Genomic DNA, 27,833 nt, shown 5'->3' with positions numbered 1-27,833 from the left:
AGGTTAGAGAGATATATGAGGATAAATGAGGAGAAATGAGTATTTTGGTTAGATAGTAAATTTGTGGTTTTTTTTTATGATAGGGGGTAATTTCCCTTAAAAAATCAATCATGATTTTTCTGGATCACAACACTGAGTCGCTGACACAAACAATCTTTGTTTATTTATAGAAAATATCATTTTAACTTTCTTTCTTTCTACTAACTTTTCTATAAAGAGCTTACTATATCATGCACTTTTCCACAAGATTTTTTCTCTAATATCATTTTCGTATAAGATTCGTCACCGACAAAGACCACTTTGTTTGTTAAAAACAAAAACTTGGATCATAGGCCGTCCAATTGTTCTTGAACTATGAACAAAGTTTGAAACTGAAACAGCATTATTAATGGGTTGGAACTTGTTATCAGACTAAATGTGTTATATATCATGTCTCTTTAACTCTAAGCCTCCATCATAATAACACTGTTTCTTCTTGAAAGAAAAAAAAATGTATTTGTTAGTTGCAAAGTTGCAAACAACCAAACCAAATATAAAAGGGGCTCTTTTGCATGTGTCGTTTTTTTGTGTAAGGTTCTAGATTGGACCTACTAATCTCTTATATACTAAAGCGCAAATCGCATGACCAATCAGATTTTAACACATGGATTATTACAAAATTATATTTAAAATAATAAAACAAAGATAAAATCAAATCACTACAAGAAAACATCGGGATACTGAGGGAAAAAATCGTCGGTATGTCGTCGGAATAACGCTATTCCGAGGACATACCGACGAAAAAAGTCCTCGGAAATAACTCCTCGGAAATTCATAATTCCTCGGAATTCCGTCGGAATTTTCCGACGGAATTCCGAGGAAACAAAATTCCGAGGATACTCCGAGGACACGAAGTTCGTCGGAAGTTTCCTCGGAAAATACCGAGGGAATTCCGATGGTCCAATCCTCGGAAGTTTCGACGAAATATTCCTCGGAATGTTTATCGGAAAATACCGAGGAACAAATGTTCCTCGGACTTTTCCGAGAAACTCCACTCCCTCGGAAAATTCCGAGGGAGTGGAGTTTCTCGGAAAATTCCGAGGAACTTTTTCCCTCAGAAAATTCCGAGGAACTTAAAGTTCGTCGGAATTTGCCGAGGGGAGAAAGTTCCTCGGAATTTTCCAAGGAACTCCATTCCCTCGGAATTTTGAAAAAATTTTTTTTTTTAAAAATTTATTTTTTTTTAAAATTAATTTTATTTTTAAAAATTAAAATTTTTAAAATTTAAAATTAAAATTGAATAAAACATAAAATAAAACATAGTAGATAATATTCAAATTTAAATAAAACATTCAGAGTTTTTGGAAAAAAAAAAAACTACGGGTCTTGAATGTTCGGGAACGTCTCGTTCGGGTACATCCTCTTCATCATCTCCATCATCTGCTCGTTCAGCCTCTTCTGGGTCTCATAGCCCGCCTGTTGAGCTGCCATCTGAGTCTCCAACGCAGATATCCGATCATCCTTGTCCTTCAGCTGAGCCGTAAGAACTTCTGGATCAACATACGCATGTGGTGCAGAAGAAGGAGCAGCCGACCGGGAGCGACGACCCAAACCGACCAAACGTCCCTTTTTCTTTGGAACCGACTGAAATATAAATAACCAAGTTTAGATAATTTAAATTGATGATAAAATAAAAATCAAGAAATAATTAAATTGAACTTTTAAAAAAAAAAAACTTACCGATTCAACGATTTCGTTGATTCGAACCCGAGACAAGTTGGTCGAGGCCGTCGAATCGTCATCATCGGTTTGAAGCTGAGACACTTCGTCATACACCTGAGTTTGGACCAGGTCGACCACGTCCCTCACAAGACCATCATCAATCTGGCCGGTCTTCTTGTTGGTATACGCCCTTTTCATAAGGGCGAGATCATCAACTGGGTGGCCTTCATTTTCTTCCGCCTTGAAAAAAAATAAATTAGACAAACATTAGAAATTTGAAAATGCAAAAAAATAAAATTCTGAAACTTAAATAATTGAAGAAAAAGCGGTTGAGCTTACCATGCGATCCGCCAGAGTGGCAATAGATTGAGCACCCAAGTTATGGTTGTAGATGCCCTTTCCTTTACGGTCGCTCCTGCGGTTGTTGGAGTTGGTGGAAGAAGTTTCTTTCGTCTCTTCTTTATCCCAATGCGCACACAACTCCTTCCAGACCGTGTCGTTCATCGACTTTGGGACCTTTTAATTTAAAAAAAAAGTTTAATAATTTTAAAAATAGTGTAATAAATTAAAAATTATTAATAAATTAAAAACTACCTTGTTTACTTCCCACTTCTTCTTCCACTCGTACATCTGCTTCCCATAGTTGTCCATAACTTTATGGACAAAATGGTGATAGATAATGAGCGTATCATCGGCATTCCAGTTGAATTCTTGCTGAAATAGTTTAAAAATAGTTTTTAAGCACAAAAATATAATAGTTTAATAATTACAAAAATCGTCGTTTTAATAAATAAAAAATAGTTTAATAATTAAAAAAAATAGTTTTAATAATATAAAAAATATAATTTAAAAATTAGAATACTTACCGCAAACTGCTGAAACCACAGATGCTGCTTCTCGACAGGGAAGTGAGTGAAAGTCGGATGTCCGCTGTCGAGGGCCGAGTACATCATACGGTTGATCCATGCGCTGATCCCATTCCCGGATCGGTTGAACCTAATAAAAAAAAATTATTAATAAAAAAATAGTTTAAATAAAAAATAGTTTAAAAAATAAAAGTTTAAATTACCATGTTTGACCATGTCCATGTGGATACTCAGTGAGATAGGGAAGATGGTCACGACCGGGCTGTCGAACCAACTCCGCAACCCTCATCACTCCCAGAGGACCGGGTGCAGCAGCGGGACCAGGAGCGGGTGCAGCAGCGGGAGCGGGAGCAGCATGAGCGAGTAATGGAGAGGGAGATGTATGGTATGAGCTGTGGGGCGAAACGGAATCCTGAACATGGCTGGAAGAACCCCGAGACTGGCTCCCCATACCACCCCGGCTACGACGCTGGCGAGGCCGGATCTGATCATCATTAGACCTGTAAATTAAAAAAAAACATATTTAAAAATTAGTTCTAATAATTTTAATTAAAAAAAACAGTTTAAATAAAAAAAGTTTTAATAAAGAAAAAATAGTTTAAAATTTTTAAAAATAGTTTAAATAAATCCCAAAAACATAATAATTACGAAAAATAGTTTTAAAAATGTTTAAAATGTTAAATAATTACAAAAATAGTTTTCATAATATTAAAAATGTTTAATAAATATAGAAATTTATATTTTACATATAAAATACAAAAAAAATGTTTTTAAATATTATATAAATGATTTTTAATCTTAAAAAAAGTTTTATAGATTTTAAAAATGTTTAATAAATATATAAATGAATTTAAAATGCAAAAAATAGATTTTATATACAAAAAACGTTTTCAATATATATATATAATTTCAAATTCGATTTTTATAACCACAAAATTAATAAAAACTCTAAAAAAAAAATTCAAATCAAGTGAAATACATAATCAAACTCGATTTTACACAAATCTACCATTCACCCTAACAAAATCTATAAATCTCATTCCAAAATCATCAAATCTACTTAAAAACCATACAAATCTAACCTAAAAGAGTGGGATAGGGTTCTTACATGATTATGGGGGAGGATTAGGGGAGATTCGCCGGAAAAACGCGAGAGAGAACGGTGGAGTCGCCGGAAATCGCGAGAGGAGAGGCTCAGCGGCGCGGAGAGAAAGAGAGAAATGGGGAAGAAGATCGGGCTCGCCCTAATATTATGAGGCGTCCGACGGAAACTATCCGTCGGAATTTCCTCGGAAATATTTAATATTTCCGTCGGAATTTCCTCGGAATTCTTTGATTCAATTTTCCCGAAATATTTGGCGGCTTGGTTTACCCGGTTAAATGAAAATATTCCGACGAACAATGATTCCTCGGAATACCCTCGGTAATCTCCGAGGAATTTCTGAGGAACCAGGGTTTGGGGTTTTTAAACATCGATTATTTTCGCCGTATTTCATTTCTTATACAATTATAATGCATACCATTGAGGATTCTTTGTATAGATGATCATAAACCATGAAATAACACAATTTCAAAAATAATTGTAAGTATTCCCTTTACCATTTATTAAAGTGTATAAGTGTTTCTCTTATGTTGTGTGGTTTTCGTTCATGCAATCGTAAAAGTGTTTGTTATTGGATAAAACACCAAAGTTCATAGTTCCAAACATCATAATCTGGTTATGACACTTAATGAAGGTTATATACGTGTTATTCAATCCGTAAAACGTTGTTTTCGATTTAAAACCCCCAGTTCCTCGGAATTTCCTCGGAATATACCGAGGAGATTCCGAGGAAATCCTTATGTTCGTCAGCATTTCCTCGGAATATACCGAGGAGATTCCGAGGAAAAAGAATCTATAATCAAATCCCCATCTCCTCGGAATTTCCTCGGAATTTTCCGAGGAAATGCCGACGAACATAAAGAGTTCCTCGGAATTTCCTCGGAATTTCCGAGGGAATTCCGAGGAACTTGGGGTTTTCAATTGAGAAGATCTATTCCGAGGAAATTCCGAGGAAAACCTATCTGTCCTCGGAATTTCCTCGGAATTTTCCTTAAAAAAAAAAAAAAAAAAAGGTCGACGCTAGTCTGTTTCCGAGTCGTCATCACCAGATGAATCTGAATCTGGATCTTGGTGAAACTCTCCAATCACTGGTTCATCATCTACGTGAACGGCGGCTTCTTCTCCGAAGTCAGTTAAATCGACTACAAGGCCAACTCCACCTAAATCTTCTGCTGCACTTAAGTTGCCGGATGTGCTTGGTTGTAGTGGGTCTTCCAGCTCAGAACTTCCCTGAACTCGGCCTCTCGGGTTGAGTCTTGTAACAGTAACCCATGGATCATCTCTGTTCCTTACCCGGGGGTACTTGATATAACAAACCTGATCGGCCTGAGAAGCAAGAATGAAAGGATCATAATATTGCAGCTTCCGTCTTGAATTTACTGATGTAACACCAAATGCATCTGTTCTCACACCTCGATCTGGAGTGTTGTCGTGCCAGTCACAATAGAAAACAGTACAGCGCAATCCAACCATGCCCAAATACTTGATTTCTAAAATCTCATTTATGTGTCCGTAGTATACATCATCTCCTGATGCAGAACAAACACCAGCATCGTAAGTCGTACTCGAACGTCTCCTCTTCTGAGTTGTGAATGCATATCCTCGAGTACAAAATCTCGGATATGACTTCACAACAAAGTTTGGTCCAACGACCATCTCGCGTATCCAATCGTCAAATGTTTCGCCTCTGGCCAAACCATCACTCACATAAGTAAACATCCATCCACCAAATTCTCTCTGCTTCATTTCTTCTAGTTCGTCCTCTGTGGCGTATCTATATTCTAACCGCTTTTCTGCCATGAAAATCCTTTCATATTGAAGAACATCTTCGCAGTTGGTGAGTAAATATGTTTGCAAATGACTGCGCTCCTGATCAGTAAGTCGACGGTCCTTTGGTTTTCCGCTAAGTCGTCCAACGTCTGTGAAAATGTCTGGAACCTTCCAATGATATGTTGCCCGTTCGCCTCTATCATCATGCCGAGCAGGTCTTCTGTTTTTGGTCTGAACTTCTGCTGGAAAGTAGTACTCGGCAAAGTTTGAAGTTTCTTCATTGATCATCTGTGCGACTATAGACCCTTCCACCCTACTTAAATTTTTCACCATCTTCTTCAAATGGAACATATACCGCTCATACAGATACATCCATCTATACTGCACAGGACCACCAAGTTCCAATTCTCTTACCAGGTGAATAACAAGATGCTCCATAACATCAAAAAATGAGGGAGGAAATATCTTCTCAAGGTTGCACTGAATCACAGCTATGTTAGTCTTCAAATTTTCAATACCTTCAAGAGTCACTGATCTTGTGCATAAATCGCGGAAGAAACCACTTATCCCTGCAATTGCTTCATGAACATTTCGTGGTAATAGTTCCTTGAAGGCAAACGGAAGGAGACGCTGCATCATTACATGGCAATCATGGCTTTTCAAGCCAGTAAACTTTCCTTCCTTTCTGTCGATACAGTTACGCAAATTAGATGCGTAACCGTCTGGAAATTCCACATCGTTTGAAATCCAATCAAAGAACGCATCCTTTCCCGCTGCATCAAGTCGGTATATGGGAAAAGGAGCCCTACCACTCTCATCAACATGAAGTTCTGAACGAGCACATATATCGACTAAATCCAGTCTTGACTTCAAATTATCCTTTGTTTTACCTTGAACATTAAGGATCGTGTTCATGAGATTGTCAAAAAAGTTCTTCTCGATATGCATGACATCTAAATTATGCCTTAGTAGATGATCCTCCCAGTATGGCAGATCCCAAAAAATACTTTTTTGTGCCAGTTATGTAGGTTTCCAACACCATCTACCGGAAAATGCTCATGTCCACCGACGTCTGGCGTCCTTTCTGCACCAAAATCTCTAAGTTGTGTCTTCAAATCTTTCCCACGAATTTCCGGAGGTGGACTGTCAAACACCCTCTTGTTCTTCGTAAACAAATTCCTACTTCTACGATATGGATGATCTGGTGGTAGAAATCTCCTGTGACAGTCAAACCAACACGTTTTCCTTCCGTGTTTTAGTTGGAAAGCATCAGTGTTATCTTGACAATATGGACATGATAGCCTTCCATGCGTTGTCCATCCAGATAACATACCATATGCTGGAAAATCACTTATTGTCCACATTAGTACTGCCCGCATTTGAAAGTTTTCTTTATACGAAACATCGTATGTTTCAGCACCTTGAGTCCATAGTTGTTGCAACTCATATATTAGTGGCTGAAGAAACACATCAAGTGATCTCTTAGGATGCTCTGGTCCGGGAACGAGAATCGAGAGAAACAAAAACTCTCGTCGCAAGCACAAGTTTGGGGGTAGGTTGTATGGTGTAAGAATGACTGGCCATAGAGAATACTGTCTTCCACTCTTGCCAAACGGGCTGAAACCATCAGTACATAATCCAAGGTAGACATTTCTTCTCTCATACGCAAAGTCGGGATACTTTGATTGGAAATGCTTCCACGCTTTTGCATCTGAAGGATGTCTGATCTCACCATCTGTTGAGTGCTCCGCATGCCATCTCATTGGTTGCGCTGTGCGTTCAGACAGATACAGCCTCTGCAACCTTTCCGTCAAAGGCAAATACCACATCCTTTTATATGGTACTGGAACTCTTCCACTCGTATCTTTATAACGAGGCTTCCCACAAAATTTGCATGAAACCCGCTGTTCATCCGCCCTCCAATAAATCATGCAGTTGTCTCTGCATACATCTATTACCTGATACGATAAACCAAGACCAGCTACGAGTTTCTGAACCTCGTAGTATGAGCCAGGAGCTACATTATCTTCGGGTAGAATACCTTTTACATAATCAGCAATCGCATCCACACAGTCTTCAGCCAAATTATAATCCGTCTTAATGCCCATCAATCTTGTAGCAGATGATAAAGCTGAATGACCATCTCTGCAACCTTCGTACAATGGTTGCTTTCCAGCATCCAACATATCATAAAATCTCCTAGCTTCGGCATTGGGTAAATCTTCCCCTCTAAAATGATCATTTACCATCTGCTCAGTACCTACACCGTAATCTACATCCGTTCTAATTGGATCTTCTAATCTAACCGCTGGCTGAGGTTCGCTAGTACTACCAAGTTCATAATCAGTTTCTCCATGATGATACCAAATTTTGTAACTTCGTGTAAACCCACTCAAATATAAATGAGTCCAAACATCCCATTCTTTAATAACTTTTTTATTTTTACAATTAGAGCAAGGACATCTTAACATACCTGTTTTTGCTTCCGGTTGTCGGTGAACTAACCCCATGAATTCGGTTATACCTTGTTGGTATTCTTCCGTAAGCAATCTCGTGTTCGGATCCAAATGAGGTCGATCGATCCAAGAACGAAAATAATTTGAAGAAGACATGTTTTTTATGAATCAAATTCGTGTGTAAAGAAAGTGAGAGGGAGGATGAAGATATGGTGTGAATGAAGAGGAAGAGGGGTGCTTGTATTTATAGTTGAAATCCTGCCGACGGTCCGAGGAAATTCCGACGGAATTCCGATGCAAACGGCTAGTTCGTCGGAATTTCCTCGGAATTTTTAAAATCCCCCAACGGCTCTCCAACGGCTCTCTAACGTCTATAATATTTCCTCGGAATTCATCGGTTTTTTCCGAGGAATACTAGTTTCCTCGGTATTCCGTCGGAATATTCCGACGAAATGAATTTTCCTCGGAATTCCGTCGGAATATTCCGACGGAATTCCGAGGAAGCAAAATTTTGTGTTTCCTCGGAATTGCCTCGGAAATGCCTCGGTATATTCCGAGGAATTCATTTTCCGTCGGAACGTCCGTCAGAATACCGCTGTTTTCTTGTAGTGAATAAAGCAAAATATAAAACACGTTATTAAGGCTTAAAAGAATTACATGTCAGTTTACATTATAACAATATAAGTAATTACTAAATCATAATACTCCAACAGTTCTTTCCCACACCTCCACTCCACGATCGCCAGTTACCACTTACCAGCAATCTCTTGGAAAACTACCTTCATTCCACCATTTATATGTGTGAGGTGTTACTCTATGTTCGTGTAATAATTTATGTCCAACACAGAAAAAGAAAATTTCTCTCCTATTCAAATCAACAATATTCCAACACAGGCATGCAAGGTTTCTATTTGAGGTAAATTGGCATTTAAAGGAAAAGCCTAAATTACAAACAAAATGAAGGAACATTCTCTGCAACAAACAGAATACAAGAGGAGAATCGTGCATAATCTGAAACCAGTGGTATCGTTATTTGTTCTTTGATTCTCTCTTTCTCGTGTTACTCTTTTAAAATCCTCTGTTTTGTTTTGTAGCCGTCATATACTTGAAGAAATCTCACCCCAAAGCTAACAAAAATTATGTGAAGCTGTTTTCAAAATTTGTGTAAAGACAACCAAAAAGCCTAACATTCTAAGGAGAAAACGAGTGTGTCAACAACTTCAATGAAGCAAATTGGGTATTTACAAATCTGTTTGTCTATAAAAGAGCATATTCATCTAAAAACGTAAGTGTGTCATTTAAAAATTATTGTACATATGTGTTTTTTTTTAATTTCCAGTCGATCAAATCTAAAGACATTTTTATCTTTAAAAGATATTCAATTAAAAAATACAAAAAATTGTGACATATAAAGTATACGTAACTATAATTTATGTGTTCTTATATATATTAACTTATTTTATGAAAACTGGTTATATACATGCATCTGCTCTTTTCGAAGAAAATCATAATAATTGTTTTAACGTTTTTAACTGTTTTGTTTTAATGGAGCCACTTCTAATTTTGATTTGATGTAATTTAGCTACAGAAAATGCGACTAAAACAATTTCTATCTTGATAAAAGCAAAAATATAAAAAATACTGTAAATTTTTAAGAAAATGACAATTTAGATGCAAGCAAATGCCGATCCGTGCGTGGCACGGGATGATACACTAGTATAATGGACTAAACCATGCCATGCCATCATCAATTTGGACGGTGTAAAGAAATCTCTAATCCTATTCCATAATTTACTATAAAACAGAAATTGGAGAAACAAAAAAATATTCCAATCACATTTTATTTTTTACTTTATAAATGAAATAATCATTTTATTTTTGCCATAAATGAAATAATCATTTTATTTTCTGTTCAGCACTCTTTTTTCATTCTAATTTTTTGAATAGGGTTAGAGTAAACTCAGCTCTGTTATAAAATTACTCCATTGTGGAATAAAATTGGAGTTTTGTAGTGGAAATGTTGTAAACTGTGTTTAACTAGGAGATAATGAGCCTTGTTGAATATATCGGCAACATAACCAAAAAAATCATATATAAGCATATAAATTTTATATACTACAACATTTTTTAAATCGAATCTTATTTTGTACATTTTTATGTAAGAATTTGAAATAAGTTTAGCATTGGCAGTTCAATAGTTGCGTGTTATGACAAGTAAATCATCAAACCGTCAGCAGACACACTTACAGTTAGCATATAAACTATTTTGAGTTATGCACTATCGAAAACATTCCTCGTAGGAATAAGTTTCGTTCTGACCATATAAGTTTGTGGATCCTGTTTTTAGATAAATACTACAATGCTTCGTGAAGTGGACGTCTGGAGCATAATGGGTTTGTTTGCTTTGAGGACAAACTCTACACCTTATTTTTGAACAATGGCGAGTCTTGCTATTATATCATAACACGTTCCTCTGTGGTGGTCTATATCTTATCTTTGAGAGTAGCCTTTTGCTATGTAAGATGAGTCTTGTTTATTCCTTGTAAATCCACCCATTTTGAATTGATTGTTTACATATAAATGTTAGACGATTGTTATGTTTGATAATGTGTGTTGTATAAGAATTGAATATTGGTTCAATTTGTTGGAACTATTTTTATAATTCTATTGGACCGAGTAAAAATAAAGTGTGCGTGAATATAATTTTACGAGTATATTGAACTGAGTAAAAATTTAATCTAATATGAAACAAATGTTATGTTTTATATGAAAAAAATCTATCACATTTCGCAAGTTCATGAACTTAATAAAATGATGAAAATTTTGTTTTCACTAAATTGATGAATAAACTAAATCTATTTGATGACAAATGGTTTAAATTAAGTAAATTTAGTGACTAAGTTATTTTATTGACCAAGGTAAGCAACTTAACGACAAATGGGTAAAACTAAAGTATACTTGATGATTAACGAAGGTGACTTAGTAACAAATGGCGAAAGCTTAATAAACTTAGTGACAAATGTCCAAGTTACTTTATGACTAAAACTTTGTGAATCTTTTTTATAAATAATTAAATATCTTATATCTCTATTAAAAATATATTTGTTAACTCACAAACTCACTCATACATAAGAATCTTAAAGATTAGCTTTAACATTACAAAGTTTCAGCAATACTTCAAGTCTTTCAATGTAAGTCTCGAAAATATAACGTGGTTGTTAAATTTGCAGATTTTATTTTGAGTGATGAAAAACAGTCTCACGTGGTTTTATCTTAAAATTCAAAAACCGTACATATATCGTCTCACTCACGAACGATTTATCGAGTTAAAAAAAAGTGATCATATCACGACTCTACGTATTCGTTTATTCTCATATCGATTTTCAAAAGTTTTTACTGCTTTAATATATCGTTATCATCATATTTTGTTTCGTAATTTCAATCTGGATTCTTGCTCCCTAACAAAATTATTGAAACTACAAGAATGTCTGACACCACAACAAGAATGAAGAATCTATGTGTTCCCTCGTTTGCTAATCCTCTCTACGTGATTTGGTGGAGCTTCGAACCTGGCATGCGTTGCACACGTGAGGTTGCGCGTGGTATGAACGTATGTCAAATACGAGTGAGAATTAGATTCGAACGGAAAAACAAAAACAGACATAAAGCCAAAAGTAGAAGGGAGGGGGATATATTCGAGGCAAAAGCAGCGTCGTATTATCATCACATAATAATTCACCAATTTTTTTTCTCCTTCTTGGAATTATAAAAAAGAAATAAAAATAATTAAAAAATGAAATTGATACAGCGAATCTCCACTGCTTATATCTTCCGCTTCACTTCACATCAAAACAACCCTGCAAAAACCCTAATCCCTCTCTCTCATTTCACCCGCTTCCTCTCTTCTTCGCCGAGCAGAGCAGCAGCAGCAGCCATGGATGCCAAAGAAGCCTCCGCCACCGATTTGAAGCGACCGAGAGAAGAGGATGACGCCGCCGCCGCCGCCGCTTCCATGGAGACAGAGAACGGGGATCAGACAAAGGAGCCTGCTTGTTTCTCCTCCGTGATTCCCGGGTGGTTCTCCGAGATGAGTCCCATGTGGCCAGGTCCATTCTCTTTCTTGTTTAATCTTAAAAAGGGAGCTCCTTTTTGATTAAAAGATGTGATTTTTTTATCGATGATGCAGGAGAGGCACACTCTTTGAAGGTTGAGAAGGTTTTGTTTCAAGGGAAATCTGATTACCAGGATGTCATTGTCTTCCAGGTAACACAATCACCAAAAAAGACTCTAACTTTTGCTTTTATTACCACCACTTATAAGCTTATCCTTGTCTTTGGTTTGGTATCTTAGTCTGCGACATATGGGAAAGTTTTGGTTTTGGATGGAGTAATCCAACTCACGGAGAGAGATGAATGCGCCTATCAGGAGATGATCACTCATCTTCCTTTGTGCTCTATCCCTAACCCAAAGAAGGTTAACAACTCAAAAGACTATTGCTTTATTACATCTTTTTTTTTGGAGTTATGTAAAGACTATTGCTTTGGAATGTTAATCAAAGTTTAGGAAGCTCAGATTTTTTTTTCTTCTCCGGTAAAGTAGGGTGATTAAATCATTACTTTTGTTGAAATAGGGTAAAGCCAGAATTCAATTTTAATCAGATATGAAATTTATAGAATGATTACATTTACAGAGTGGTGATAGTAATGTCCACTAGAGAAAAAGGTAGATGATGATGATGATGATGAACATTTTTATAGCTTTTTTTTTGCTGTACAAACATTGGTTATGGCCTCTTGAGGATAAAGGTACATTGTCACACGTTCTCTTCTGGCAAAGTTAGAGAACTCAAGTTTACTTTATTGGGTAATATTAATAATAAGAAAGGAAAATGCTTTAAACTAGCTTGATTGATTATACTAGTTGAGGTTATGGTTTAGTGGAGCAGCTTAAAATGCTGTTTATGCTTTTATCCCCAGAGTGTATCTGATCAGTGCCCTTCTTGTTCTTTCCATAGGTGCTGGTCATTGGAGGAGGAGATGGAGGTGTCCTGAGGGAAGTTGCACGCCATGCTTCTGTTGAGCAGATTGACATGTGTGAGATTGATAAAATGGTGGTCGACGTGAGTACTAGTCACATACTTTTCACCTTTCCTCCATCTCTGTTTCGATGAATTGATATATAGTAGTTTGATTTATTTTCATTTTCTTTGAATCTTCAGGTCTCTAAGCAATTTTTCCCTAATGTAGCAATTGGATTCGAGGATCCTCGCGTGAACCTCGTCATTGGCGATGGTACAAACTGCTGCTTTTATCTCTCTATAATCGTCATTTGTAGAACTAATGGTTGGAAGGTTTGTTACTGCAGGTGTTGCTTTCTTGAAGAATGCTGCTGAAGGATCATATGATGCAGTCATTGTTGACTCCTCAGATCCAATTGGTACCATCATTTTTTTCGTTCAACAACCAGATTATAACCCTTTCTGTTATGTTGAGAAGCAGCCTGTGATTTTGACAATGCTTGCTCTGGTGTGTGTGTCAGGTCCAGCAAAGGAGCTGTTTGAGAAGCCCTTCTTCCAATCAGTGGCTAGAGCTCTTCGACCTGGTGGAGTTGTGTGCACTCAGGCTGAAAGCTTATGGCTTCACATGGACATCATCGAAGACATTGTGTCCAATTGCCGTGAGATCTTCAAAGGCTCTGTGAACTACGCATGGACCAGTGTTCCAACATACCCGAGGCATGTTTCATTACCTTTCAACATTCAGTTTTTTTTTTTTTTTGGTGATTATATAACTTAAGCTGAATGTGTATCATTTGACGGTTTTTTGTACTGCAGTGGGGTTATCGGATTCATGCTATGTTCAACTGAAGGGCCTGACGTTGACTTCAAGAACCCTGTGAACCCGATTGATGATAGCTCCAGCAAATCAAATGCACCCTTGAAGTTTTACAATGCTGAGGTTAAGGCAACACAAAAACTCTCATTAAACCATTTCATGCGTCTAGATATTCAAATCCTTAACTCATGTTCTAATTTCTTCTGTGTTTCAGATTCATTCAGCTGCGTTTTGCTTGCCTTCTTTCGCCAAGAAGGTAATAGAGTCAAAAGCTAATTGAAAAGGGAAACAAGTCATCTGGGGGATTGTTGCATTTATCAAAATAAAAGATTTTCACAATTTTTAGACTGTTCCTGTTTGTTTTTAAGCATGTTTTTCTGTGACATTAGTACACTACTGCATGTTTAAGCTGGCAAACCTTTCTCCCCTTTTGCCATTTATATAAAAGACTCAACCCTTTGAATTGATCTCAGCCAAACTCTGTTAAGTAGCCCAAAGTTCAGTTTGTTATACATCAGCCTTCTTCCTCAGACATAGTTTAAGTAGCCGAAAGTTCAGTTTGTTATACATCAGCCTTCTTCCTCAGACATAGTTTTACAATCATGTTAACACACAACACACGTCAACCATTTACGCACATTCCCAACACAAATCAGGCTTACACAGAGAGCAGTGTACATCACTCCCTTCCCATTCAGCTAAATTAATGGTCTTCGTACTTCATTGTCGTTGACTCTTTGACTTTGTCTACAAGTCACTGTATGTAATGTTTGAATGGTCGTTAGGGCTTACTATTAAATTACTTGGCCAAACTATGAACATTAACAATAGATTAAAATGTAATGTAGCAAACTCCAATGTAAATACTTTTCTTATTGTCGGATACAAGTAAAGCAAAACGTGTGCCAAAGGCAAAAACAAATCTCTTATGTAGCAAAACCTTTAGCTTTTGATCCAATCTCCACATCATCCTTCTTCTCCAAAACCCTAGCTCTACAATCATAGTAACTTACAACACAAGCCACCCACTTAACCACATTCCCAACACAAATCAAACCCACATAGACACCAGTATACAAAACTCCATTTCCACTCAAACTACATCTGGAGTATAAGCACGGCATCCTCGTCGCAATAGCAAAGACCAAGAACATCAACATCATCAAGAGATCACGTTTCTCATGTCCTCTTCCATACCAATACGAAAGAGACAGAGCATTGGTTCCATAGATGCATCCTTTACCATCTTCTCCCTCTTCTTCTTCTAAGACCGAAACAACCAAACCCATGTTCCACACTGCGCTCCACTTTCCGAACTTGACAGCCAGAACTATGAAGATAGTACCGTGAATCAGATACACCACCGCGTGGAACAGGACTGCTGCTTTGCTGTGGAAGCTTTCGTAATCACGTGAGAGAGAAGCAATGAATAAGTAGTTTACTGAGTCTGAGAAGAAACCGAAGAACACTGAGGTTGACAAGAGGAGGACATAGAGTAATGTGATCAGACAACCTACTAATCTGTTCTGACATATCTTGGCGGATCTTTGTACCAAACAAACCATCCCCAACGGGTCTTCTTCCTCTGACGTGTAAGCAACGGAAGACGCTGCAACGATCACGGTGGTGGTAACGAGGTCAAAAAGGGTGTAGGGGAAAAAGTATAGCAGAGATGTCTAAATCAGCCATGGAATGAGATCGTTCTCCAACAGATCTTTATGATCTTGGAAAAAGAAGTAGCCGCCAAGATCGAGTTCTTGGAAGAGGAACTGGTAAGTGAGGGAGATGGTGGTTTGGAGAGAGAGCTCGAAAAGGATCAAGAAACAAAACAGTGGGAGAGAGCAGAGAAAGAGGAGGAAAGCGAGACTGATGTTACTGAAGAGTAACTTAGCAGCTCGTTTTAGTAGTTCCATGACACTTAGCTTCTCGTCCATCTTGCTGGGCAAACCACAGATCTCTTGTTTTTAAAAAGTGTTAAGTAACAATTAGTCTTCCATTACATTAATGGTCGCTGTCCACCATTGACGTTGACTTCTTGACTTCATCTATAAGTAAGTCACCGTATGTAATGTTCCAATAGTAGTGGGAGATTTTTAGTAGATAAGCTTCAAGTCTATTATACAGACGACTTATGAGTCAAGTTGATTTATTAAACTATCACTTTTGTAGTTATTTAGATGTGACATCTTGGCCATAGTATATGAACATTGATAGGTCATCAAACAACAATAAATTAAAATGTAACGACTTTATAAATGGCTTAAACCTAGCAAACTCAAATGTAAATAGTCCTCTTAATTATTATAAGATAGAGTAAAGCAAATGAAACCCACAAAGAAACTTGTGTACAGGACTCCATTTCCACTCGAACTCTCTCACTGCATTTGAGGCATAAACACGGTCTATCCTCATCGCAAGACTTTGTCTTTATGTATGCTGCTTTAGGACCTTATTATAATGATTGTATAGTTATCTTTAACTTCTCACCTCGTAGTCTGAATGTCCGTATCGTAACGAAAAGAAGTTGTGTTTCAAAGAAAAACTATATGAGTAGAACCATGAGGAGGTCCATGATTTGTGAACCAAAAGCAAACTAGGATTTGTTTAGCTGCAGGATTTGAGTACTTCTTGCAGCTACCGATCCTCACTTTATTTTTTACCTTTTTAGTGATGGGACAGGCCAAAAAAAGCAAGGGATGAGGGGAGAAGGCTCACTATAGTCATTTCATGAGTAAACAATGAAGATGTAATCATTTGAACTATCCAGAACCACCTAACTATCAGTGCATAATACATCCTCACAAAGAAACACTCACATAAAGGCTCCGAATGAAAAAAACAGATCAAGCGTTGCGGATCTATAGCAGATCAAGCGGATCGAGCGAAACCAAGAGTGGGTTAAACGGTACAAGTGTGTATCAAGCGGATCTAGCGGTCCAAAAAATATATTTGAATGGGGAAAGTAGATAAAAAACAGTCTAAAACGCTGTATAAGATATGTTAAAAATATTGTACAAATCTAAAATTATATTACAATTTTATAAGTAACAGTATTTTAAAATAATAATTTATAAGTGCAGTAATTATAAAAAAAATCAAAATATAATAGAGAATTAAGTAAAACTTATATATATATATATATATATATATATTGTGCTTTAATATTAAATATACTTAATTTTGAATGGTTAAAATAATTATAATTTTTGATAAAGTTATATAATATTTTTGTGATTTAATATTAATCAACATATCAACATATCAATTTTAAAATATTTTATAAGTTTTTTAATAAACAATACACTGTTAAAAAAATAAAATATAATGTCAGATATTAAGATATGTGGGTGTTAGATATCCTTTGGATTTGATTTAGATCTATTAAGGTTTCAAGTATTGGAGGCTAGAAATTTAAATTCCATTCTGGTATTTATAAATTTTAATTTATTTTTGTGTCATATTTTTACATATTCTATTTGAGTTCGGATACCCATTTAAATTATGTAAAAAAATTAGCAATCCAAATATATCTTCTTAGTTCAAAGTAATAATATAATTTAAAATTACATTAGATAAAATATAAGTGATATTTCTAGTGTGCTATTATATATTATAATTGTTTCACTCCATATATTGGGTGTTTCAACTGTTCATAGCAGTTCAATATTTTACCTCATATTTGCTCATATTCTTGACTGCTAGTGGAGCAACTTTTTTAAATATTATTTCAATAGTGGAGCAAACACATTTACTATTTTTCTTGAATTGGTACTGAGAAGTGAATGCTCTGCTTAGTATACTCCCACTTCTATACAGTGCATTAGGTATTGTTATACCAAACACATCAGATAGGAATCGTGATCTATGGACTCGATTATTCATTAGCCCCAAACACTTTATTGATTTAAGCATCTTATAGCCTTAGAAAGAAAATTCCTTATTTTTGTACTCGGGATTTCTAAAGCCAATCTTCTTGTGTATGCTAAGTTGTCAAGTAATGCCTGGAGGTCCAATGCACTTTTTGTAGGAGGACAAAAATCCTACCTAAACTAAACCACTATTCCATTAAATTAATATGCATCATACATTTGACTATTACAAAAGCCATACATGCAAAAAAAATCATTAATTGATCCTAAAAACAATTTAATTTTAATATTTGATTAAAATTATCAAATTTTCACTTTAATGTATAATTGTTTTTTGACATTTTTTTGCCGTTCAGTGTCGTTCTCCAATGATAATTTCAACTATGGGAATTCTATCATTTTACAAATTTATTAAAACTGTTTAAACAAAAAAATCTTTGTTTCTATAGATAACTCCACTCCTTATTCAATGGATTTAACATTTTCAAAGATAATATAAGCTAATGATGAACTACAAATGTTTTTATCTTTTTTTGAAAATAAATAATTTAAATTTTAAAATATGCAAAAATTATGGAGATTTAAAATTTTCAAACTAATTTATTTTATATGAATAACATTAATATTGTAAGTTTCGTAATTTAATAAGTTTTGTTAAATAAAAATGTGAACTTCATCATATCTGAAACATAATCGGCTTGCATACTTTGGAAATGTATGTAACGAATTTGATGAATTCTAATGACAAAATTACTCTTAAATTGTTTTTCTTAAAACTAATTTAAATATTTAAATAAAACTTCAAGTTATAAATAACAATATTAATATAGGTAAAACAATTTAATTTTTATTATTTAATACTTTAATTTGAGTCACAAGGTGAACAACAATTTCTAATACATTAAGATTTATTAATCATTATTTTGGAGGAAGATGAGGAGGACGAGGACATATAGCATTACATGAAGCTTCGTCTTTCCAACATTTGCGAACTCGTCCTGGACAGCACCAACAATCTCTTACAAATATTTTCGAACACCTAGCATGAACACAATTTGATGTTATGACTATGTTTGAATCCTCTATTCCTCTAACATTCATCTTTGCACCTTCACATACAAATCATACATCAACCAAACATCAACGACGGAAAAAATAAGAATCATTTTGAGAAAAAAACAAAGAAATATAAATAATAAAAATGATAAATATATACATACACTGATGTAAAGCAAAGAAAGAGAGGATGAACATGAGTATCAAGGATGCCTGTATTTTCATGGTTTTGATGTCTTAAACAATCTTGTGATGTGCTTCTATTGAAAAGTGTGGTTTTATATTCTTGTTATTATACAAAATAAAATCTTTAAGATATATATATAAAGTATGTTGTGCAACCAAATCATTTTAAAGAGGTAATATTATTAACCATTAATTATCATTTTCACTAGTTTTTTTTTTGCTTTACCTAACATATGTGTATATATGAGGATGATTGGTTGGACTTTGTCTCTCCACTTTAATTGTATTTATTTTTAAAACACTAAATTTTACTAATCATGTCGTAGATTTATTTTTAAAAGATAAAATCTACATTAAGTTTTTATTAATTTTTACCAATCATGCTTTAGCTTTACTTTTAAAGTTACAACAAAAAAGTTTAAAGATAATTTTTTTCTTATGTATTTTAGACAAAAAGTTACATCTTTCTTTTATAGGCTTTATAATCTGTAAAATAAAAAAATATCTAGAATATAAAAATAAATTAGATAATCATAATAAGTATTTTTTTAAATTATTGAAATATTTTAAATAACATAAATATTATATACATGTCACATTTTAAATAACTGTAAACATTGATAATTTATAAAAAAATATAATATAAATTATTTTAGTTAATAAAAATAATTATTTTATATATACATCTTATATTTCACATATTTTATTTTAAAATATCTACAACATATAGTTTACAGCTACAACAACTTTAACTACATCAAAATTCTCTGCATAAAAATCTACACTAACAACTTTACAACTACAACCAACTTACTTACGGCTAAAGTTTTACAGCTAAATGTTGCAGCTAAATTTTTACAGGCACAGTCGAACCAATCATCATCTATATTTTCTTTTTATAGATTATTGAGAAAATCTTTTTATATATATATAGATTTGACAAAAGTCAAAGAGTTAAAAATTAGTAACATTACTAAACTAGAGTCTGATTGACAATTCAATCTATTAAGTATTCAATGTGGAAGAGCATATTTACTACCACCAATATCCATAGCCCCCGAGTGTGCAATAACACACCCTTAATCCACTTCAGGTCATTCAGTACAGTAACCATAGCTATATATTCTGCTTCGGCTGACGAAAGAGCCACTACATCCTACTTCTTTGACTTCCAAGATATATGAGAAGATCTGATTGTACTAACCAACCAATCAAAGACCTCCTGGTAATTGAAATACAACCTCAATGAAGAAACACATTATGTTCATCCATTTGTTGAAGTTTCCAGTTCTTTCTTGCAGCAACCTGAAGAACCAATCTATTTATTTGTAATCAACTCCTTCTTCTTGTTGATTACCACAAGTAACAAGTCGAGCCTTATACATTTCAATCGATCTTGCATTATACTTTATTGTGAATACACACTTGCATTCGATCATCTGCTTGCCATAGGGCAACAATTCAGTTGACCATATTTTGTTCTTCTCATGAGCCTCGATCTCAACTCTCATTACTTCTCGCCATTTTGGACATATTATTGCTTCAGCAAATGTCTTTGGCACAGTCACTGCAGTTACACTAGCCAACAACCCTCTACGTGACTCATAAAATCTATCATAATTTACAAATTTCTCAATTTCATATTCTGAACTTCCATTTCATATTCTGAACTTCCGTTTGGATTCACAGTAGCTAAAGACAGGAACATGAGCCACTGTGTTAACCACATAATCACATAATCTGAAAAAAGCTCATTTCTTTCTCATACCTTGTCATAACGTTGTATCTGATACAACAGTCTCCACATATTTAATCTATGTTCAGATTGTGCTCATGTTTCATTATGGGTCAAAATTACAAGCACTGGCTATGTCATACACTCTGCTTCAGTCTCTGTCGCTTCCTCAGACACAATTATTTGTTGTTGCACATCATTTGCTACAACTCTTGTGACTTCTTCTAGCACTATGTCACACATCACTTATTTCAACAGCTTCTTCAACTCTTCACTCAAATTCAGACTCATCCATAAAACAAGAAATATGACTCAGTCCTTCATGTATAGACACGTTTGATTCTCTGTGAGCTTCAAAGAAAGGAAATTTATTGTTGGGGTCAAAATCGGTAACGACAAAACCAATGCCAAAAACTTCCGAAGAAATGTCCTCTTTTAAAAAAGAAAGAAATAAAAATTCAAAAGAAAAGAGAAGTGGAAGAACCTAAATCGAGTTTCGTAACAACTTCGAAAAGGATTCACACGATAATTCTTCAAGAAAGGTTACTCCAGGCCTTGGACAAACGATCCCGAACAACGAAACAACTATAAGGCCCTATCATCCAAACCGAACGCACCGTCCAACTTGCCGAACGAGCAAGTTGGAACGATCAAGTCGTCCAACTCGCCTGTTTGGCAAGTTGGATCAACAAGCCTGCCTTTGTCCCGTCCTCGTAGCTTCTTCCTTCGGGATTGAATCGAACCTGCTCTTGTTTCATCTCGATCGGAGTCATCGCTGGAACTTTAGTTAAAACTCACCTGCGTCCATATCCATAATCAGGACTCCTACGACGAGGGCTAGGGCTTCTACGCCTCCCATAGCCTCCTCGACCACGGCGACACTCCCTAGCAAAATGACCAGGCTCTCCACACTCATAGCACTTGGAGTCCTCAATACCACCACGACGGCCACCACCTCCACGACCTCCCTTATCTTTGTGAGAAAGCTCCACACGCCACCCGTTCTTCCCTGAAGACCATGTCTCAGTTGTTAACAAAAGAAACAAAGTTACAATCTTGCAATAAAATTAAAACAAAATCAAAGCAACAAGATAGCAACTAATCACAAACGTATGAGAGACGTTTAATTGAGATCAACACTGACCATCCAAAGCCCTGATTGCATCCAGAGCATCTCTTTCATCATCGAACTCGAGGAAAGCATAGCCCGGTGGTCTACGAGCTACCCAAACACTGCGATTTGATCTCAAATAGTCAAAATTAGCCAAGTGTTGAGAAAACAAAAGTGAGTAAAAGTGTAAAAAGCTCAGAGATTTACTTGCGGAGGACGCCAAAGATCCTGAATTCATCTTCGAGTTCCCTTTCGGTGACACGAGGGTCTAGATTCCCGACATAAACTCTCGTCATGTTGCAAAATCAGACAAATCTGAATGAAAGGAAAAACCCCAGAAAAGGAATTGTCAGTTACAGGGACTTGCTGAGACGATATTGAAGGAGAAATCGAAGTATGGTACCTGAGAATCGAGGTCTTACGGCGGAGTGGGGAAGGTGTATTAGGGTTCAGACTTGGGAGAGGAAAGAGAGCACGAATGTTTGGGGACTGATAAGTTGATTTAGTTATAGTGAAATAAGTTTACAAGTAAGTCCCTTCTTCGAAAGAACTTTTCACAAGAAGTGTGCTGTTTCACAAAAGGTAACATTAAACCCACACTCTTGGAATATTTCATTTGTGTAGTTTAATTTTGTTTTTTTATTTGAAACAAGTTTAATTTTAGTTAGAAATCTATTTACAATATAGAAATTCTTGTAGAATTTACTACTTTTAAATTTTTTGGACATGTTTTTTTAAGAAATAGAAAGACAATAGTGCTATGCAACAACTTTGGATTGAAGACACCATGAATTTTACTTTTTGAAAGAGATAGTATACACTTGTTATAATGATGCCATAAGTTTCATGGTCTATATTTGGACATAAGAGAGCTAGTTTTGGCAACAAAAACTTACATCTGCAGTATTCAATTGATTCAAGAAATCAGTGAATCAATACTACATCTTTCTTAGTGGTTCATTTGCTTCTTAAGGATATATATAAAGTTAACATATTTTACAGGGGTCATCTAGCTAAAATTTACCAATAGTTACATAGTTTTTACAGAATTATACAAGTAAAATGTTTTTAACAGAAAATCCACCTGGGTCAGTTGACCCATGTGCCAACACTGTGGCTCCGCCACTGGATGTGTATAGGAGATGATAGATCAGACGAGGACATGTTTGAGAGCATATTAAGCACAGTGACAAACCCTGACCTCCCAATGCGACCAGAGATCTTTGCATGCACAGTGGGAAGAAAACCAAACAAAGCCAAGTACTTCTTAGATGATGTCTCTAACTTATTGAAGCTCCTAGCAGGACTAGCTACTGGCCTACTGCATCGAGCAGCTGCATGCCTGAGCATCAATAAGAAACTTCTTCCTCACATACACATGTGGCGCATCATTTGATACCAAAAAAAGAAATGTATCAGTGTGAGTAACCAAAAAAAAGAAATTATTTTTGTTTTACCAAGCTTGGGGGATGGTGTTTTCTTCTACCTCTTTCATCTCTTTGTATAGAATCATCTTTTGAAGATCTCAATGGTGGTTTGTATTTACTCGTAACAGAGTAACCAAATGAACAAGTTGGTTTTGTATATGAGTCATAATAATCTTGTGAGCATTTTCAATCACACTAATAGATAACACTCTCCCTTGGACGTTTGTTACAACGTCTTCAATATCATGCTGCTAATAATTTTTGGCATTAAAAAAAGCTGTTGTGCCGACGTTTGATGACATGACACGTGTGTCGCTCGTCTACGTCTCTCTCTACTTTTGTTGTCTCACTCTCTCTCTCTCTCTCTCCAACCTTCCTTCCTCACAAATTGTCCCTACTTCCTTCACCACTTACACCATCACTGTTTCCTTTGATAACCATTTCCTCTCTATCATTCACATTGTTCTCTGTTTTTAGATATGAACTAGGGTTTTAGCTCTTCTCGTCTCTCCCGAAACTAAAAGTAATGAAAAGGGACTACTTTCTGTTTCTGGGTATCATCATCATCATCATCATTCTCCTCTTCTCTGGGCTTGTAGCTTCAGCTCCTTCATCAACTTCACCCGCGAGTTAGTCTAGTCTCACTCTGTTTTTTTCCTTCACAATGGGTCGTTTTTCGATCTTTACTCACGTTATTCATCCTCTTTCCGCAGAGATTGTTAGTGGGTTCATCTCAAATCACGGAACTTCCCTCATGAAATGGCTATGGTCTCTCAAAACCACCTCCAAAAAAACAGGTTTCCAAAACCACTTCACTCTCGGACACTGATTATAAAGTTTCGATTTTTATCTAACTTTCTTCTTCTAATCAGCGGTTTCCACGAAGTCGATGGTGAAATTCGAAAATGGGTATTCAGTGGAAACAGTATTAGACGGAAGCAAACTCGGTATCGAACCTTATTCTCTCCAGGTCTTACCCAACGGCGAGCTTCTTATTCTAGACTCCGAGAATAGCAACGTTTACAAGATCTCATCTTCTCTTTCCTTATGTAAGTTTCACCACCATCAAGCTTCCAACTTTTTTCCCGATTTCGAAACTTTGGGTTTGTGTGTCACATTGCTGTACTGTTTGATTTCGCGTCAGCCGACGTGGGTTTTCAATATTTGATGATCGTGTGGAAGGATTGTGTATACGGATGGAATCAACGTATTTTCTCTACCCTTCACGTGGAAAAAGATACTATTTTTCTTACCTAATCGCTGTACACTCTGCACATGGACTTAATACTTATTGCTGTTTTAGGTTAAAAAAATGTTGAAAATTAGGAGATTTTTAGATGGTCAAGTATACAAATCAATGCTTTTTTAACTGTACTAACATTGCATAATTGCAGATAGTAGACCAAGGCTTGTTACTGGCTCACCTGAAGGGTATCCAGGTCATGTGGACGGTAGATTGCGAGACGCGAGGTTGAACAATCCAAAGGGGCTTACTGTGGATGATAGAGGGAATATCTATGTTGCAGATACTGTCAACAATGCTATCAGGAAGATCAGTGAAGGAGGTGTGTTTTTTTTCCTGCTGTTTTGTGGTTTGCCTTTTGGATAAGTGTTATCTCGGATTTGAGAGAGAAAAAAATTGTAATGGCAGGAGTCACAACCATTGCTGGGGGGAAAATAGTTCGTGGGGGAGGAGGTCATGTGGATGGTCCGAGCGAAGATGCAAAGTTCTCAAATGATTTCGATGTTGTGTATGTTGGAAGCAGCTGTTCCTTGCTGGTTGTTGACCGTGGAAACCGAGCTATCAGAGAGATCCAACTCCATTTCGATGACTGTGCTTATGAATATGGAAGTGGCTTTCCTCTTGGTAAGGCTTTGATATGTCTCCTTCCCTTCCTGAATCATCTTATATCTCTCAACTCAATGCTGTAATTTAAAAATGTTGCAGGGATTGCTGTTCTTATAGCAGCAGGCTTCTTTGGTTACATGCTGGCTCTGTTGCAACGTAGGCTCGGTTCTATCCTTTCGTATCATACTGTAAGTGTTCCAATCGCATCCTAACATCTTAAACATTTCCATCTTCTGCTGTAACCAGCGTTTTTGGCTGTTGTGTTTTACATAGGATCAAGAAATATACAAAGCCGTTCCTGATCAAAAGCCTTTGAAACCAGTCAGACCATCTCTGATTCAAACCGGAGATGAGCAAGAGGAACAAGAAGAAAGCTTCCTCGTGCCGTTACGGGTATTCATGTCGAATGCTCGGTTGTTTTTAGCGGAGCTGTTCAGTGGAATGTATCCTGGTCTCAAAAAGAAGCAGACAGTAAGCTTCAACTTCAATCACCAAGAAATGAATCATTCTTCTGCTTACAGCACAGCTCCATGGCCAATTCAAGAGAGCTTTGTGATACACAACAAAGACGAACCACCACCTCCCATCGAGACCAGAAACCTCACTCCCAAAAAGACTTACCCTTTCATGGCCAAAGACGCAGAGAGTATTCAACAGCTTCGCAGGAGCCGTTCCTTGTTCAGAAGCTTGGACTCTGAATTCCAACAGGAGCAGCAGCATCACCGTAGGCATCACTCAACTACCCCACACACTCATTATGAGAAGATCAGTGGGAAGACTAACGAGATTGTGTTTGGACCGGTCCAGGAGCAAGACAAGAGGCGTGTGGTAGCAGCAGGTACTGCTAAGCCTATGGAGTGTGAAGATCAGATGAATAGTCACCAGAATCTTTATTACAGAGCAGACCAATCTGTGAGTTACGGTAACTATTCCTATACATAAGAAGTGCAGTGTAGCTTTGGGTACAGGTGGGTTTTGAGATTTATTTAACATTTTGGGGATGTGGGTATTTAGATTTTGTAAGAAAAAGTAGCAGACATTAGTTATTATTCCGTGATATAAAAGAAAACGATGAGCACTTCCATAAAGATTCTTAAGCAAACGTCAGCACAAAGCTACTTTAATTCCTACAACACAACATTTACAAAAGATGTAGCAGTGACAGTTTCCTGATCAGTGCGCTCTTCGGCATTATTAGTTTCTTCAGCATCATCAAACGTAATCAGGTCCATAAGATCATCAGAGGGTTTCAGAGAAAGCTGCGGATGTGAGTGACTTGGGGGTTCAGGATCAGGCAAAGAGACTGTCTTGTCTAAAACAGCTACATTGTTGGGCTGACACATGAAGAAAAGAGGAGATACCATCGACCATACTAATCTACTTATTGCGGAATACATGAGGGAAAGGTGAGAAACGATCATCATAACTAGTCTACTTAGTAGAGAAGAAAGGGTTGATCCAGCGACTAGGTTTCTAGTGTAGGAGAAGAAGGTCCGAACTTGTTCCCCCAATCTGATTAGGAGAAGCTTCCATGTCGACGAGAGGTGGTTCACTTCTTCCTGTCTATAACGATTTGGTTAAGAGAATCTCAATATGAAGTTCATACAGTTAAAATACAAACTTACATGACGAATGATGTAAGGGCGAGAAGCAAAGCCAATGGCTACACCGAGAAAGCATGAAAGGGCAATTCCTACTGACCAAAGAGAGTATGTCCCTAAATCTGAAAACATCAAAAGAAGAATCGTTAAAAGTTTCTATAAGCAGAGAGTATCAAATAAAATAAAAAAACACATACTAGAATGAGAGCTTTGGAGGCAATCCTCCTCTTTTAGATTAATCTGGCGGATCATTTCGTTTCCATGATCAGAAACAAGCAAACAACATCTTTGAGGAACAAAAGTTATCTCGAAATCACTAGAGAAAGTTGCATTCTGTGCTGGTCCGTCTCTATGTCCAAACTCCTTTGAGATTCCTCCAGCAATGGTGGTTACATAACCTACAAAGTCCATTCAAACAAAAGATCAATCTCTTTTCTAACCAAACTGCATTGAAGCAAAGAGGCACACAGTACAAATGGATTAAAAACCTGAAGAGCTGATCTTGCGTATAGCTTTATTGTTCTTATCAGCAACATATACATTCCCTTTAGCATCCACAGCGAAACCACGCGGCTTGCTGAACCGGCTATTACCAGCTTTACCATCTAAATAACCGGGATTCCCATCCCCAGCAAACCGGTTTATCACACTATCTGCACAAACACACACACACATCTGAAAATCTCCATTTAAAGATAGTAAAGTTTAAGACTTTCACACACACAATCATCCACAAACACAGTTATGATGATCCAATTCATAGATTGATACAAAAAGGGTTTGCTTTGAGTGTGTTTACCTACGGACAGAGGAAAAGAAGTAGTGTAGAACGTGCTTCCAGACGAATCAAGGACGATCATATTGGACGATCCTGGTAGAGCATGAACCGTGTGCGGATTCAGACCAGACTTGTGACCATCAACCACTGTAGTAACCTCGTACCCGTCTTCTAAAACTTGCTTACCCTCGACTGTATGTAAAACAGAATCAAAACCATGAGAATAAAACCTCAGAAAAGCAGTTATATCAAATGAACACTTACCCAGATAGAAAACCAAGAACGAGAGGAGGAACATGGAGGAAAACGACCAAGCCATGTCGGAATCGATGAGGGAATTGAGAAAGCGACTGCGTGGATCTCTTTTACTTAATGTTGCTGCTTAGCATCTTTAAAGTTCATTCCTTTTACTGAAGTGTGACTCGCACTTCTTCTTTGTGTAGAAAAAATAATCTGCTGCGGTGAAGTGTAGGGAAGAGAATTTTGGAACAA

At 36.4% G+C, this 27,833-nt stretch overlaps 4 protein-coding genes and 1 pseudogene across 8 annotated transcripts; 2 read left to right on the top strand and 3 right to left on the bottom strand.

The window, feature by feature from the left end:
- Positions 1-11,619: 11,619 nt before the first annotated feature.
- On the top strand, positions 11,620-14,196 carry LOC106403388 (spermidine synthase 1-like). The gene is made up of 9 exons (XM_013844226.3): positions 11,620-12,001; positions 12,082-12,158; positions 12,246-12,368; positions 12,910-13,014; positions 13,114-13,186; positions 13,260-13,331; positions 13,434-13,629; positions 13,729-13,852; positions 13,944-14,196. Exons 1-9 carry the CDS (start codon positions 11,689-11,691, stop codon positions 14,007-14,009), a joined length of 1,149 nt encoding a protein of 382 aa, XP_013699680.2. The 5' UTR covers positions 11,620-11,688; the 3' UTR covers positions 14,010-14,196.
- Positions 14,197-14,569: 373 nt separating this feature from the next.
- Positions 14,570-16,653, bottom strand: LOC106367576 (annotated as a pseudogene).
- Positions 16,654-18,425: 1,772 nt separating this feature from the next.
- Positions 18,426-22,237, bottom strand: LOC106367577 (serine/arginine-rich splicing factor RSZ21-like). Of its 3 annotated transcripts, none has more exons than XM_048740941.1 (6): positions 22,090-22,237; positions 21,894-22,001; positions 21,720-21,808; positions 21,060-21,584; positions 18,819-20,926; positions 18,426-18,707 (listed from the first exon to the last, which is right to left on the bottom strand). In XM_048740941.1, the coding sequence occupies exons 2-4, from the start codon at positions 21,980-21,982 to the stop codon at positions 21,370-21,372; spliced, it is 393 nt and encodes a 130-aa protein (XP_048596898.1). In that variant the 5' UTR covers positions 21,983-22,001; positions 22,090-22,237; the 3' UTR covers positions 18,426-18,707; positions 18,819-20,926; positions 21,060-21,369. The 3 variants fall into 3 exon arrangements, with proteins under 3 accessions (XP_048596898.1, XP_048596899.1, XP_048596897.1); XM_048740942.1 differs by having other exon boundaries at positions 18,819-20,919; XM_048740940.1 differs by having other exon boundaries at positions 18,819-21,584.
- A 1,156-nt stretch (positions 22,238-23,393) lies between these two features.
- On the top strand, positions 23,394-26,050 carry LOC106403422. 2 transcript variants are annotated; one of them, XM_048740939.1, is made up of 8 exons: positions 23,394-23,742; positions 23,827-23,910; positions 23,986-24,162; positions 24,258-24,320; positions 24,508-24,678; positions 24,765-24,980; positions 25,062-25,150; positions 25,236-26,050. In XM_048740939.1, exons 1-8 carry the CDS (start codon positions 23,640-23,642, stop codon positions 25,902-25,904), a joined length of 1,572 nt encoding a protein of 523 aa, XP_048596896.1. In that variant the 5' UTR covers positions 23,394-23,639; the 3' UTR covers positions 25,905-26,050. The 2 variants fall into 2 exon arrangements, with proteins under 2 accessions (XP_048596896.1, XP_013699706.1); XM_013844252.3 differs by lacking the exon at positions 24,258-24,320 and having other exon boundaries at positions 23,452-23,742.
- LOC106367580 lies at positions 25,993-27,766 on the bottom strand. 2 transcript variants are annotated; one of them, XM_013807384.3, is made up of 6 exons: positions 27,606-27,766; positions 27,363-27,533; positions 27,052-27,216; positions 26,761-26,961; positions 26,588-26,685; positions 25,993-26,525 (listed from the first exon to the last, which is right to left on the bottom strand). In XM_013807384.3, the coding sequence occupies exons 1-6, from the start codon at positions 27,658-27,660 to the stop codon at positions 26,436-26,438; spliced, it is 780 nt and encodes a 259-aa protein (XP_013662838.2). In that variant the 5' UTR covers positions 27,661-27,766; the 3' UTR covers positions 25,993-26,435. The 2 variants fall into 2 exon arrangements, with proteins under 2 accessions (XP_013662838.2, XP_013662837.2); XM_013807383.3 differs by having other exon boundaries at positions 25,993-26,521.
- Between the last annotated feature and the right edge of the window lie 67 nt (positions 27,767-27,833).

This window comes from Brassica napus, chromosome A9 (genome assembly GCF_020379485.1).
Source record: "Brassica napus cultivar Da-Ae chromosome A9, Da-Ae, whole genome shotgun sequence".
Taxonomy (NCBI): Eukaryota; Viridiplantae; Streptophyta; class Magnoliopsida; order Brassicales; family Brassicaceae; genus Brassica; species Brassica napus.
The sequence above is the reverse complement of the archived record's forward strand: the minus strand, read 5'-3'. Positions and strand labels throughout refer to the sequence as shown.

Excerpts from the sequence above, each read along its gene's own strand:
- LOC106403422 (XM_048740939.1), top strand. The coding sequence starts at position 23,640 with ATGAAAAGGGACTACTTTCTGTTTCTGGGTATCATCATCATCATCATC. Across the intron at positions 23,911-23,985 it reads AACCACCTCCAAAAAAACAG|CGGTTTCCACGAAGTCGATG; the intron begins GTTTCCAAAACC and ends TCTTCTAATCAG. Across the intron at positions 25,151-25,235 it reads CTATCCTTTCGTATCATACT|GATCAAGAAATATACAAAGC; the intron begins GTAAGTGTTCCA and ends TGTTTTACATAG.
- LOC106403388 (XM_013844226.3), top strand. The coding sequence starts at position 11,689 with ATGAAATTGATACAGCGAATCTCCACTGCTTATATCTTCCGCTTCACT. Across the intron at positions 12,002-12,081 it reads GATGAGTCCCATGTGGCCAG|GAGAGGCACACTCTTTGAAG; the intron begins GTCCATTCTCTT and ends TCGATGATGCAG. Across the intron at positions 13,187-13,259 it reads GAACCTCGTCATTGGCGATG|GTGTTGCTTTCTTGAAGAAT; the intron begins GTACAAACTGCT and ends TTGTTACTGCAG.
- LOC106367580 (XM_013807383.3), bottom strand. The coding sequence starts at position 27,660 with ATGGCTTGGTCGTTTTCCTCCATGTTCCTCCTCTCGTTCTTGGTTTTC. Across the intron at positions 27,534-27,605 it reads GTTCTTGGTTTTCTATCTGG|TCGAGGGTAAGCAAGTTTTA; the intron begins GTAAGTGTTCAT and ends TTTTACATACAG. Across the intron at positions 26,522-26,587 it reads GCCCTTACATCATTCGTCAT|GAAGAAGTGAACCACCTCTC; the intron begins GTAAGTTTGTAT and ends CGTTATAGACAG.
- LOC106367577 (XM_048740940.1), bottom strand. The coding sequence starts at position 21,982 with ATGACGAGAGTTTATGTCGGGAATCTAGACCCTCGTGTCACCGAAAGG. Across the intron at positions 21,809-21,893 it reads ATCTTTGGCGTCCTCCGCAA|TGTTTGGGTAGCTCGTAGAC; the intron begins GTAAATCTCTGA and ends ATCAAATCGCAG. Across the intron at positions 21,585-21,719 it reads TGCAATCAGGGCTTTGGATG|GGAAGAACGGGTGGCGTGTG; the intron begins GTCAGTGTTGAT and ends CATGGTCTTCAG.